General features: G+C 57.3%; 2 protein-coding genes across 2 annotated transcripts; both read right to left on the bottom strand.

The window, feature by feature from the left end:
• Positions 1 to 3,695: 3,695 nt before the first annotated feature.
• Positions 3,696 to 7,794, bottom strand: LOC136357456 (uncharacterized). The gene is made up of 3 exons (XM_066312718.1): positions 7,465 to 7,794; positions 6,397 to 6,984; positions 3,696 to 3,935 (listed from the first exon to the last, which is right to left on the bottom strand). Exons 1-3 carry the CDS (start codon positions 7,792 to 7,794, stop codon positions 3,696 to 3,698), a joined length of 1,158 nt encoding a protein of 385 aa, XP_066168815.1.
• Positions 7,795 to 13,196: 5,402 nt separating this feature from the next.
• Positions 13,197 to 13,883, bottom strand: LOC136357455 (protein VACUOLELESS GAMETOPHYTES-like). The gene has a single exon (XM_066312717.1). The coding sequence runs from the start codon at positions 13,881 to 13,883 to the stop codon at positions 13,197 to 13,199; it is 687 nt and encodes a 228-aa protein (XP_066168814.1).

Genomic DNA, 13,883 nt, shown 5'->3' with positions numbered 1-13,883 from the left:
CTCCGTGCCCCCGGTTGGTGGTGTTGGCTGTAGAGCCTTTGTGGCGAGTCTTCGGAATGTCCGTTGGCCCCCAAGGTTCCGGCCCACCATCACCGAGAAGTATGATGGGAGCGTCAACCCCACCGAGTTTCTCCAGGTCTATACGACCGGGATCGAGGCCGCTGGGGGAGACGACAGGGTCATGGCGAATTTCTTTCCCATGGCCCTGAAGGGACAGGCGCGGGGTTGGCTAATGAACCTGCCGCCCGCGTCGGTCCACTCCTGGGAGGATCTGTGCCAGCAGTTCACCATGAACTTTCAAGGCACCTATCCACGCCCAGGTGAAGAAGCGGACTTGCACGCAGTACAGCGAGGGGATGATGAATCCCTTCGCTCGTACATTCAGCGTTTCTGCCAAGTCCGCAATACTATACCTTGCATCCCTGCACACGCGGTGATCTACGCGTTCAGGGGGGGTGTGCGGCACAACCGCATGCTCGAAAAGATTGCCTCCAAAGAGCCCCAGACTACCGCAGAACTTTTTCAGCTCGCGGACCGAGTGGCTCGTAAGGAGGAGGCCTGGACCTGGAACCCCTCCGGTTCCGGTGTGGCAGCTTCGGCCGCCCCCGGATCCGCCGCTCAGACAGGGCGGCGTGACAGGAGGAGGAAGAAAAGGTCGGTCCATTCCGGCGACGAGGGTCACGTCCTCGCCGTCGAGGGCGCTCCGCGGGCCACCCGAAAGGGGAGGCCTGCGAGCGACAAAAAGAAAGAGGCTGGTACTCCCAGCAGGGAGCGCCCAGCCAGCAAGTGGTGCTCCGTCCACAACACCTCCCTCCACGATCTCGCGGACTGTCGCGCAGTCAAAAACTTGGCTGAGCGAACGAGGAAGTGGGAGGAGGACAGGAGGCAGGAACGCCGTGAGGGCAAGTCCGCGGCAGTTCCCTCCGGTAAACGGCGAAGTGAGGCCAAACAGAAGGCCCCCGCCGTTGACATCGATGACGGTGATGATGACCTAGGTTTCCAAGAACCTGGGGCCACCATTGCCACTGTCGACGGGGGAGCGTGTGCTCGCGTTTCTCGCCGGAGTTTCAAGGCCATGAGGCGAGAGCTTCTCGCCGCGGCCCCTACTCATGAGGCGACGCGTCGGGCGCGGTGGTCGGAGGTGGCCCTCACCTTTGACCAGACCGACCACCCACCGTGCGTTGCCCGGGGAGGGCAGATTGCGATGGTGGTTTCTCCCACCATCTGCAATGTGAAGTTGGGGCGTGTCCTCATAGATGGAGGAGCGGCTCTCAACATCCTTTCCCCCGCGGCCTTTGATGCTATCAAGGCCCCGGGGATGGTGCTCCAGCCGTCTCAACCGATCATCGGTGTGACGCCGGGGCACACATGGCCGTTAGGTCACATCGACCTACCGGTCACCTTTGGTGGATCAGCCAACTTCCGCACGGAGCGGGTGAACTTCGATGTGGCGGACCTCAGTCTGCCCTACAACGCGGTCCTGGGGAGGCCCGCGTTGGTGAAGTTTATGGCGGCGGTCCACTACGCCTACCTCCAGATGAAGATGCCGGGCCCCGGTGGCCCCATCTCTGTCCGTGGCGACCTTAAAGTCGCGCTCGCTTGCATGGAGCAGTGCGCGGACCACCTCGCTGCTGCGACCAAGCCCGAGGGTGGTGACGAGAGGCTTGGCACCTCTGCCCCCACCGCCCCGAGGCAGCGGATTGCCACATGCGACGAGGTCCCGGTCAAGGAGGTTGCCTTGGGCGACGGCCCATCCAAGACCACACGGATCGGTGGTCTTCTGGATGGCAAATAGGAAGACGCGCTCGTCTCCTTCCTGCGGGCAAACGCTGACGTCTTCGCATGGAGACCAGCGGACATGCCCGGGGTCCCCAGGGAGGTGATTGAGCACCGTCTCGCCGTGCGGCCGGGCGCAAGGCCGGTCCGGCAGAAAGTGCGGCGGCAGGCCCCGGAACGTCAAGCCTTCATCCGCGAGGAGGTGGCGAGGCTTCTGGAGGCCGGATTCATCCGTGAAGTCATCCATCCGGAGTGGCTGGCGAACCCGGTGGTCGTTCCCAAGGCGAACGGCAAGCTTCGGATGTGCATCGACTACACCGACCTTAACAAGGCATGTCCTAAGGATCCTTACCCCCTGCCTCGCATAGATCAGATCGTCGACTCCACTGCGGGGTGCGACCTTTTGTGTTTTCTAGATGCATACTCTGGTTACCATCAGATTCGCATGGCTAGGGAGGATGAGGAGAAAACTGCGTTCATTACCCCCGTAGGAACCTATTGTTTTACATCAATGCCCTTCGGGTTAAAGAATGCAGGTCCTACTTTTCAACGTACTACTCGAATTTCTTTGGGTAGCCAAATAGGACGTAATGTTGAGGCTTATGTCGATGACTTGGTTGTAAAAACGCGCAACCAAGAAACTTTACTTTCAGATCTAGCGGAAACTTTTGAGAACCTCCGCTCCGCCCGCATAAAGCTGAACCCCGATAAGTGTGTGTTTGGTGTACCTGCGGGCAAGCTTCTCGGGTTCTTGGTCTCTGCCCGAGGCATTGAGGCCAACCCCGAGAAGATTCGAGCTATCGAGCGGATGCGCCCCCCCAGCAAACTTAGGGATGTGCAATGCGTCACCGGTTGCATGGCCGCCCTAAGTCGTTTCATATCAAGGCTGGGAGAGAAGGCGCTACCCTTGTTTAAGCTCCTCAAGCGCACGGGGCCGTTTACTTGGACGGAGGAAGCTGAACATGCCCTCACTCAGTTAAAGGCATATCTCAGCTCTCCCCCGGTTCTAGTCGCCCCGGAGCCAAATGAGCCCCTGCTACTTTACTTAGCGGCGACCCCCCAAGTAGTTAGTGCAGCATTGGTTGTGGAGCGCGATGAAGACAATCCTCATTTCGTGCACCCCCATTCTGTGCTAACTTGGCCCGGGAGCGAGCGGGGAGGAGAGGCCCCCGAGTCGGACGGTGGCCTACGGCCCCTGACGACCGGAGCCGGCCCTCTGCCCGCTTGTCAGACGGTGCTAGGTGCCCCCGACCCTCAGGAGGGCCCCAAGGCCACTGCGGGAAGGCCGCACTTAACGCCCTTTGACCCCGAGGCTAACCCTGTGCTGACTCGACCCGGGAAAGAGCAGGGAGAAGAGGCCCCCCGAGCCGAACGGAGGCCAGAGGCCCCTGACGACCGGAGTTGGCCCTTTGCCCGCTTGTCCGACGATGCCAGGAGCCCCCGACCCCCAGGACGGCCCCGAGGCCACTGAGGGAAGGCCGCCCCTTTCATCCTCCGACCCCAAGGTCATCGGCACAGAAGACAAGTGCGCCCCGAAAGGCCACTTGAACGAAGAACGCCCCGGGGATACGGCCCCTAGCAGAGAGGATCGGCCCCACCGAAGGGTGCAGCGGCCTGTCTACTTTGTTAGTGAGGCCCTCCGGGACGCTAAGACCCGATACCCTCAGGCCCAGAAGATGCTTTACGCTATTCTGATGGCCTCGAGGAAACTGCGCCATTATTTTCAGGCACATAGGGTCACTGTGGTTACGTCTTACCCCCTCGGTCAAATCTTGCATGATCGAGAGGGTACAGGGCGGGTGGTAAAATGGGCAATCGAGCTTTCTGAATTCGATCTGCACTTTGAACCACGCCACGCTATCAAGAGCCAGGCCCTCGCCGATTTTGTGGCAGAGTGGACCCCGGCTCCAGAGACCGTCTCAATCCCCGAGGCCAGCACGAACCCCTCGCAGCTGCCTCACACCACCCACTGGGTAATGCAGTTCGATGGTTCTCTGTCCCTCCAGGGTGCCGGTGCGGGGGTCACGTTGACCTCCCCGACCGGAGACGTCCTTAGATATCTGGTCCGCCTCGACTTTCGAGCGACCAATAATATGGCAGAGTACGAGGGACTCCTTGCCGGACTCAGGGTGGCAGCCGGACTGGGGATCCGCCGTCTCCTAGTGTTAGGCGATTCCCAGCTGGTCGTTAACCAGGTCTGTAAGGAGTACCGGTGCTCTGACCCGCAAATGGACGCCTATGTACGCCAAGTGCGGCGTATGGAGCGCCATTTTGACGGGATAGAGCTTCGGCATGTGCCCAGACGGGATAACATGATAGCCGACGAACTCTCACGGCTCGCGTCCTCGCGAGCCCAGACCCCACCGGGCGCCTTTGAAGAAAGGCTTACCCAGCCGTCGGCGCGACCCGACCCCTTAGGGGAGACGGATGCGCCTGACCGGCCCCCGAGGCCCGTCGGAGTCCAGGCCTCGGGACCCGAAGGGAGCGCTCCAAGCTCCCTTAGATTGATTGCTTGGATCTCTGAGATCCAAACATACCTTACAGATAAGACTCTACCTGAGGACCGCGAAGGGAGTGAACGCGTACAACGCATTTCCAAACGCTATGTGCTGGTAGAAGGGACCCTCTATCGGCGCGCGGCTAACGGAATCCTCCTGAAGTGCATTCCTCAGGAACAAGGCGTTGAGCTTCTTGCTGACATCCATGAGGGCGAGTGCGGAGCCCATTCCGCCTCGCGCACCCTGGTTGGCAAGGCCTTTCGTCAAGGATTTTATTGGCCGACAGCTCTCAATGATGCAGTCGATCTGGTCCGGCGATGCAGAGCGTGTCAGTTCCACGCCAAGCAAATCCATCAGCCGGCCCAGGCCCTGCAGATCATACCACTGTCATGGCCATTTGCTGTCTGGGGGCTTGATATCCTGGGACCGTTCAAACGGGCCCCGGGCAGGTTTGAGTATCTGTATGTTGCGATCGACAAGTTCACTAAGTGGCCCGAGGCTTATCCGGTTGTCAAGATCGATAAGCACTCTGCTCTTAAATTCATTAAGGGCATCACGGCCCGTTTTGGAGTGCCTAACCGTATTATTACGGATAATGGCACCCAATTCACTAGTGAACTCTTCGGCGACTACTGCGAAGACATGGGCATCAAGCTCTGCTTCGCCTCACCTGCCCACCCCAGAAGCAATGGCCAAGTGGAGCGCGCCAATGCAGAAATCCTCAAAGGCCTTAAAACCAAGACCTTCAATATTCTCAAGAAGCACGGCGATTCATGGATCGAGGAGTTGCCAGCGGTGCTCTGGGCAAACCGAACCACACCAAGCCGAGCGACCGGGGAAACGCCTTTCTTCCTCGTCTACGGCGCAGAAGCGGTTCTCCCATCCGAGCTCACCCTGAGGTCTCCTCGGGCCACCATGTACTGCGAGGCTGATCAAGATCAGCTTCGTAGAGATGACCTCGACTACTTGGAAGAGCGAAGGCGGCGCGCGGCCCTTCGAGCCGCGCGCTACCAGCAGAGCCTGCGGCGCTACCATCAGCGCCACGTCCGGGCCCGATCACTCTGCGTCGACGACCTCGTCCTACGCCGCGTCCAAACGCGTGCTGGACTGAGCAAGCTCTCACCAATGTGGGAGGGTCTGTATCGAGTGATCGGCGTCCCCCGGCCAGGCTCCGTACGGCTGGCCACGGGCGACGGCACTGAGCTGCCAAACCCGTGGAACATCGAACACCTTCGTCGCTTCTACCCCTGAGGGGGGGGGGGGTCGGGTGTCAGGTTTCGGGCTCGGGCTAACCCCGCACCCCCCTCGGGTGTGCAGGGTTAGCCGGGGGCTACCACACATGCACAGCCTTACTTTTCTTATTTCAGCATTTCAATAAAAGCAGTTTCAATTTCCTAAAGGTTGTGTCTGTGCCGTTTTTCCTTCTGAAGAATCTTAACTTGAAATAAGGTCACTCGTGCTCAACCTTGCCCTCGGGGGCTCGGTTCGGTCAGCTAAAATCGCCAAGCGGGGCCCAGAACCGAGCCGTGCCCCGGGGCGTGGTGAACTCCGGGGGGGAATCGGCAAAAACCCACAATCGGGTCACCCATAACCCTCGGTCCCCATGTTCCCGGCCTGGCCAGTCTCGACATGTGGATCTCCCCAGGCACTAGCCCCGACCCGAGCCATTTGAGGATCGGGACTTGAGCACGAGCCCTTAAATCAAGCTAAAATGCAAAAGGACCACGGCACAAATCATCCTCAACTCATATGCATAGAAAAATAAAGTTAACATAGAAATTTTTCATCATTTTTGATTGCAGATTAAGTTGATCTATACAAAAAGAAGAAAGAAAAAGAAAAAATTGGAGATTGGCGGGGGCCTGGGGGCTCATTCCAATGCGCCCGGGTCGCCGGCCTCGTCGCCACCGTCGTCCTTACCGCTGGCGTCGCCCTCCTCGTCGGAGCTGGGGGCGAACGCGAGCCGAGGGGCCGACCCCTCGAAGCTTTGGACGATGTGGTTGGCGGCATCCCGGACCCGCGCACGCGCATCGTCCTCGGTCCCGGGAGGGAACTCCTCCAGCGCCATCCATGGGGAGAAGCCGGGGTCCCTGGCCTGGTAACTCGCTAACACGAGTTCCACCGCTCCTTGGGCGAGGTCCCTCGAGGATGACTTGATGGTCTTCTCGAGCTCCTCGGGGAGTTGTTGGACAGCCCAGGCCATCCTCCTAAGGTGCGGGGCAAGGCCTTCCAGATTGGTGGAGCGCGAAATTGTCTGGCCTTTCCAGAGGCCCGCTTCCCGACCGGCGCGATCCAGCCGGGAGACTGCATCCCAAAGCATGCCGGGCCCTATCTCACCCGACAAGCGGAGGGCCTCGGCTTCCCCGGTGGATGAGTCCAGGGCGCGCTGCATGTCCGCGACGGTGTGTTCGGCAGCTGCGAGGCGGGCGACTAAGTCGCTTTCGCCCGTAGCCGCCCCGCCGCTGCGCTCCCTCGCGTCCAGCTCCTTTTCTCGCGCCTCGAGGTTAGCAGCCCGCTGCTCCAGCGCGGCTCTCTCGGCGCGGACGCATTCCAGATTGCGGCGCGCCTGCTCCTCCTGCGCTGCCTCGCGGAGGGACAGGCTGTCCGCCAGCCGTTGTGTCGCGGCCTCGGACTCCTCAAGAGCTCGCTCCCGCTCAGCAAGCGCGTCCTCGCGGAGCCGGAGCGCGGACTCCTCTTCGGCGCAGGCGGCCTCGTGCGCCGCCAGCGTCGCCTCACGGATAGCGGCGGCGGCCTCGCGGTCCGCCAAGCTGGTCTCCACGGCGCCGGCATGATCTTCCAGCGCCATGGCACGGGCTTCAAGGGCCTCTTCGCGCCGCCGGGACGCCGCTTCAGCCTCCGTTGCTCGCTGCTCTCGGGCAGCGGCGGCGTCAAGGACCCCCTGGGCGGCGTCGAGCTTTTTCTTTAGCTCCGCCTCCCAGCTCCCGTGTTGAAGGCGGAGGGAGTCCTGCGCCTCAATCATCGCGGTGGTGGCGATGAGGGCGGCCTCTCGCTCCTCCTCCACCTCTCGGGCGATCTCCGCCAGCGCCGCCTTGCGGGCTTCAAGCTCCGAGATGTGGCGGCGGTGAGCCTTACGGCCCACCTCCACCATGGTGTCCACCGAGCGCCGCCCCTCCTCGACGCGCGCCCATGCGGCCTCGAGCTCCGCTCGTTCCGCCCGCAAGGCCTCCACCTGGGCGCTGAATCCATCTAGCACCGCGGTGTTTGCGGCGGCCAAGGCTTGCAGAAGGGGCTCGGCACTCAGCGGGGCGGCAGAAGACGAGGAGAAGAGCCGCCTTGGAGAAAATGCGACGCGGCTCGGCCCGCCAGAAGACGCACTGAGCTTGGGGATGTCCCCCGGACCCGTTTGGTCCTGGGCGTCGCCCGAGGGAGCGGGCCCAGGCGATCCGCCCGCGGCCTCGTCGCGAGCCGTCCCGGAGGCTGTCGCCTGAGCGTCGCCCGAGGGAGTAGGCCCAAGCGACGCGCCAGCAGCTTTGTCGTGGGCTGCCTCGAAAGACGCCATCGCCTCAGTTTGGCGGGCTCGGGCGGCCTCCTCCCGAGCGGTTTCCTCGGCTTGGCGGACTCGGGCGGCCTCCTCCCGAGCGGCTTCCTCGGCTTGGCGGGCCCGGGCGGCCTCCTCCCGAGCGGCTTCCTCGGCTTGGTGGGCCCGGGCGGCCTCTTCCCGAGCGGTATCCTCAGCCTGGCGAGCCCGGGCGGTTTCCCGGGCGGCCTCTTCAGCTTCCCGAAGGCGATCTGCGGCCTCTCGCCGGTCAGATTCTCGCCTCCGTTCCTCTGCGGCCGCCGGATCTTCGGCTTCGGATTGGCCGGACTTGGGATGGCGGGAGGAACGCGACGGGACATCACTGAAGCAGAAAGAAAAACCAGAAGGCAAACAGGATGGGTAAGAAGAAACTTGCTTTTGGAATAGAAGAAAAGACGGTCGCAATGAGCATGGGACGAACCTGCGAGGGGGTCGGTTAAATGACCACCTTGGAGGGGAAATTAGGTTTCCCCGGGATGGTTCTGTCTCCCCCATCTTGCGCAGCCGCTTCTTCTTGCGCTCCCCCTCGGGCTGCGAGGTTGGCGCGGCCCCCTCCGGGCGCCTGCTGCTGGCACGCACCGCCCCGCCCCCTCGGGGAGGAGATGGGGGAGGTGTTCCTCCCAGTTTCCTCTTCCCCCGGGCGTCGGTAGGGCGGTTGCTCCCCGAGCCCCCGACGCGGGGCCCAGAAGCACGGCCCCCTCCTGGGGTTGATTCTTCCTGGTGGCTCCCGCCGGCGCCGTCGTGGCCCTTAGGAGCCACCTCCTCTGAGGCCCCGACCCCCATCATGATGGTCAGAATGGAGGCGCGGTCTGGATCGCAGCAGAGGGGGAGGAGTCCTTGAGGAATAAGAGACGCCTCCACGGAGCTGAGATTCAGCACCCTTTGGACCACGATCTTGAAGTCATCGGGAGCCCAATCCCATCTGACTCCCCGGTGGGTCCTCATGTAGTCCTCGGACCCGGTGTACTCCCATGCGCTCCGGGCGCGCCGCTGAAGCGGCGCAATCCGGCGACGGAGGTAGTCGCCGTACACCATGGCCCCTGTGAGCCCCTGAGATCGCAGGCCCGCCAGGCGGTCGAGGACGGCGTCATAGTCATCCCCCAGATCTACTGGCGCCCGCCAGCTGGAGACCGGAGCCGGGGGCTGGCTTGGGAGTCGGAGGCGCGCTTCGTTGGCAAGGGGGGTGTAGAACCAGTCGCTCTTCCAATCGTCCCACTTCTTGCGGAGGGCGCAGGGGATGTAGCGGTTCAACACCGGCCCCCGCGGCTGGAAGTAGCAACCACCGACCACCGACGGCGGCGACACCGACTGCACGGTGAAGAACCACCGGAACAGCCGAAGAGATGGGCGCACCCCAATGAACATCTCGCACAGGTGCGCGAAGATGGCCAAAGTCATCACTGCGTTGGGGGTGAGGTGCGCCATCTGGAGATCGTAGAACTCCAGAACATCCATAAAGAAAGAAGAAAAAGGAGGAACCAACCCGGCCATTGCGAAGGGGAGGAAGAAGATGGACCGCCCCGGGTAATCTGGTGCTGGGCGCGCCTCGCCCAGCATCACTATCTCCCGGCCGGTGGCAGATTCCGGCATGAAGCGGCGCGGCAGCCCAGCCTGCCTCTCGCTCACAATGCGGGAAGGTGGTAGTACGCTACCGTCGAGCAGAGCGGAGCCCCGTGCCATGTCGTCGGAGAAAGAGAGGGTTGAGAACGAGCGTGTGTGGCGAAGGTGAGGCGCAGCAAAGAGAGAGTTTAGGGCGCAAACGGCGAAGGAAAGGGGAATAGTGGCGAAAGGAAGGGAGCAAGTCCTTTCCTCGATGGCTTTATACCCTTGCCATCGCTGAGTCCGGCTCCTCGTTTCTCGTGCCCACTATCTCGCCCCCTCGTTACTCGCTATCTCGCTCCCTCGTTTCTCGCGCCCACGCTTCCACTAATTCCATTCGCCCGCTTGCGGCGCATGAGGTGGATATGCGGTTGTGGCAGTCGAGATAGATCGTATCGTGTGCGCGTTAATTACGCTCGCCGACCGAAGCGACGTTACCATGTCTCCAGACGAAACGAATCTGCACGCCCAGATTCGAGCGCTGCTCAAGTGATGTGGCAGTCTTGAAGAGACCGCCCATGACTGACGGCCAAGACACCGTTACCGATATGCGTGGTTTGAGACCGTTGGGTTTCTGCCCAATCACGGAGACCGGTCCCACCTGTCACCAGGCTTTATGAGTGGCGTCATGCCCGACCGCTTCCCTTGAGAAGGATGATCGCCCTGACATAACGCCGGGGGCTACTGTCGGTGATATGGGACCGGGAGTATTGCGCCCGGAGGCTTGAGGCAGATGGAATCGCCCACGTGGCCTGGCACCTTCGGGGACGTCGGGCCCGAGGGTGAGGTGTCCGCCCTCCTCCTGATTTCCCCAAGGGGGGGTCGGGTTGCTCCTGCCCCGGCCCCGAGGGACGAGGTGCCCCGACCCCCTGTGGGGTTTGCACTATGTACATAGGTTGGGTGAACACGGTAGGGCTCACCTAACCGCATTTATTGCGGTCTGGTCAAGCGTGTCACGCTGCATGCAGCGCAATGCAGCGCGCTCTTTTATCCGGTCTGTGACCAGTCACAGACCGGTCGGATCAACGGTTAGGTGGCGACTGGCGGTCTGACGCACGCCTCGCCCCGTCCCGTCAAGACGAGAGCCTCTAGGCACACGTCTCCAGCCGGAGCTAGCGTGTTACCTCTTAGAGATGGCACGTTAGCCCTGGTTAGATGAATACCAGGCTTCATCCCAACCATTACAGGCAAGATGCTACAAAAAGAAGGGTGATCATGCAGATCGCTGAACTGACGCATAGAGGACAAGAATGACCGATCTGTGACCGGTCTGACACTGGTCGCGTCAGCAACAGACAGCCACGATCCCACGTTGCGCCTGTCTCCGCCGGGAGTGGAGGTAGGTGTGGGCTGTCCCATCGAAGTGTCATTCGGGCGGCAACCATACCAACCTCCGTCCATAAAGAGAAGAAAAGTCCAGTTTGGAAGGGAGAGGGTACATGTGGTATCCCCTTAAGATATAAAAGGAGGACCATGCCCACAAAGAGAGGGGACTGGATTTTCCCGGGAGAGGAGAGGGCTGGTTGATATTTTGTAACTTGCTCTTACACAGATCCACAAAAAACACAGGAGTAGGGTATTACGCTTCCCAGCGGCCCGAACCTGTATACATCGTCCGTGTCTCGCGTTTCTTCCTGGCACGCGATCTTTCCACATACAGAGAGAGCTTGAGATCTCACCCTAAGCCCCCGGCCGAACTGGCAAAGGGGGGCCTGCGCGGTCTCCCGGTGAGGAGCCACGAGCTCCGTCATAATGCCTCATAGAGTCAAAGCATGAACTAATTTCTCCATATTTTCATATATGGAAGCATATTGCTTGTGCGTTAATATACAGTACATGTTGTACAAACGTTAAATTGTAAATGTTGTGTATACTTAAATGTACATAAAAATATTTTAAAAAAAATGTGAGATGTGCAACATGCATGTACAACACGTAAAAATGTAACTCAAAATTATCATATGCGGCTTGTTTTGACTTAGTTTCTACTTATTTTTAAGTCTAGCTATTATCTTACTCCCCCTTAGTCTCAAAATAACTTTACTTTTAGCCTCTACCTCGTCTCAAAATAAGTTTACCTTTATCAACTTACCTATCATGCTCTAATCCACAATTTGATGAATTTTTTTTACTCCATCAATATCTTTTACCTATCCTTACCTACCTATCTACCTATCCACGCATATATACTAGTTTCCTATTAGTGAGCGACACTTTGGTGTTTTTTTCTTCTACATTGTTTTGAACGTCCAAGTCTAAACTTAAAGTTAAAGTTATTTTGAAATGGAAGGACCGAAAGACTATTATCTTATTAAAGTGTAATTGCAAAGAAATAAGCTTTTATGTTTGCTCTCAAATTACATATTAATATGAGAAAAAAAATCTAAACCGTTAATTATAGGGTGGATCTAAAATATAGCTGTGTGGATTTATTGGATGAGCTCTTCATGGAAAACAAACTCCATATCTCCAATCTATATTCAATTCAAATAAAAAACTCAAACGATGCCATACACATTACATAAACATTTTCACACCACCCACAATTATATATGCATATTACTAATTATTATTTATCTAATTACATTACTTAGTTTGTTCTACTGAAGGTTAATTATATAATTACTCAATAAATTAACAAGCAAAACAAGGGCTAAACCATCATTTCTGTGACCATAGAGCCAAAGCAACACAACTCTATAGCAGACCTTATCTTTCGTGGACAATAAACTACTACGCAGGATCCGCTCACCTCTAACGGATCATCAGTGACTGTTATGAAGTTATCTATGATAAATAGTCTATGAAGTTATTGTTCGGTTTTGTGCATATATATAGTTTTTATATCTAATAAGGCTTGTTCAGGCTAAAAAAATTCATACACACGTCACTGTTTGAATGCTTTCCATCTCGAGAGCAAATAGATGTTTCTTGCTTTATATATATTGACATTATTTTTAAAGATACTTCCTCTCACCCTAAATATTTGACGCAATTGATTTTTTAAAATATGTTTAACCGTTTGTCTTATTCAAAAAATTTAACTAATTATTAATTTTTTTCCTATCATTCAATTCATTGTTAAATATACTTTTATGTATACATATAGTTTTACATATTTTACACAAGTTTTTGAATAAGACGAACGGTCAAACATGTTTTAAAAAAGTCAACGGCGTTAAATATTTAGAGACGGAGGGAGTAAAAAAAAACTAGCACAAAATTTCTAACATCTTTTGCATCTCTCCAAGCTAGGATAGCGAGCATCATCACCCACTCCTCGCACCCAGAACACCAATTACGAAAGATGAAGCTCAAATATCTATTTACTTGCGGGAAACTATTCTAATCCCTCGAGGGGATGTTTTCTCGTTTGCTCAAAAACCATCTAAACAGTTATGAAAAATTCTAGAAAAATTTGACAACATTCATACAACACATATATATAACTCCACAAAATCTTAAGTCCAAACTCAACTCACACGTCGAGATATAAAAAAGACAAATTCAGCGTATGAATAGTAGCGAACTGTTTATATATAAATTTGTCTTTTTTGTTTCTCGATGTGTAGATCGAATTTGAACATGAATTTTGGTGGACTAGTAGGTATCATTATACTCTACATTTTTAATTTTTTTCAGAATTTTTCACAACTATTTGCATCGAATTTAGAAGAAAAAGATGTCCCCTCAATCCACTCCCACTTACTTGCAACTTATGCAACCATCCCGGTGCTATCAGTTGCTCACAATAATCACCTATATAAACACACACACACATCTTACTATAGCGCATTTAGGATGTCCGTAATATCATTGACAATTAAATTCACCGCCAGTTGCCGGGCGAACATGATCAGAAACCTCACGATGGGACTGCTACCGCCGGCCCAGCCGCCGCCGCCACCGGTGGCAGGCCAACCCCTCGCACCAGCTGGAGCACCGCCGGCGCCGGCCGGCGAAACGCAGCCGATGTGGAGCATGAACAGACATAGGCCGCACCGGTAATGCCAGATGGAGCAGTCCCGGTGGCACGCCGCGCACTCCCCGCGCGCCGGGACCAAGTTGAGGACGTGCCCGTGGCACCCGGCGGCCGGGTGGATGGTCATCGGCAGCAGCGTGCACAGCGGGTGCACGTCGAACGCGCACTCCGCGCAGCGGTACACGAGGCGGCCGGGCTGGATCCGCCCCTGGCACAGGTCGCACCACCCGGGGTTCGCCGAGGCCACAACCGCGGTTAGCGGGTGCCGCGGGTGCGCGAAGAAGCCGTGGATCGTGTCCCGGGCGAAGCGGTCGGCGCAAGCCTCGTGGATGGTGAAGTCGCTACAGTGGTGGTGGTTGCAGCGGTAGCCGACGCCGGTGATGGGTAGCTCGCAGATGTTGCAGGCACGGTGGCTGATCTGATCCCGCTGGTTGTATGTGCACCTCTGAAGCTGGTGCTGTGGATGTGCAACGTGCCAGCGGTTTTCCAT

This window comes from Oryza sativa, chromosome 7, assembly GCF_034140825.1.
Source record: "Oryza sativa Japonica Group chromosome 7, ASM3414082v1".
Taxonomy (NCBI): Eukaryota; Viridiplantae; Streptophyta; class Magnoliopsida; order Poales; family Poaceae; genus Oryza; species Oryza sativa.
Note: the sequence above shows the minus strand (reverse complement) of the source record. Positions and strands in the feature narration are given on the sequence as shown.

Coding starts and splice junctions, on each gene's coding strand:
- LOC136357456 (XM_066312718.1), bottom strand. CDS start 7,794: ATGGCGTCTTTCGAGGCAGCCCACGACAAAGCTGCTGGCGCGTCGCTT. Junction 6,985..7,464: donor TAGATGGATTCAGCGCCCAG/GTGGAGGCCTTG, acceptor GCGGCGCACGAG/GCCGCCTGCGCCGAAGAGGA. Junction 3,936..6,396: donor GGGACCTCGCCCAAGGAGCG/GTGGAACTCGTG, acceptor GCCTAACACTAG/GAGACGGCGGATCCCCAGTC.
- LOC136357455 (XM_066312717.1), bottom strand. CDS start 13,883: ATGGAAAACCGCTGGCACGTTGCACATCCACAGCACCAGCTTCAGAGG.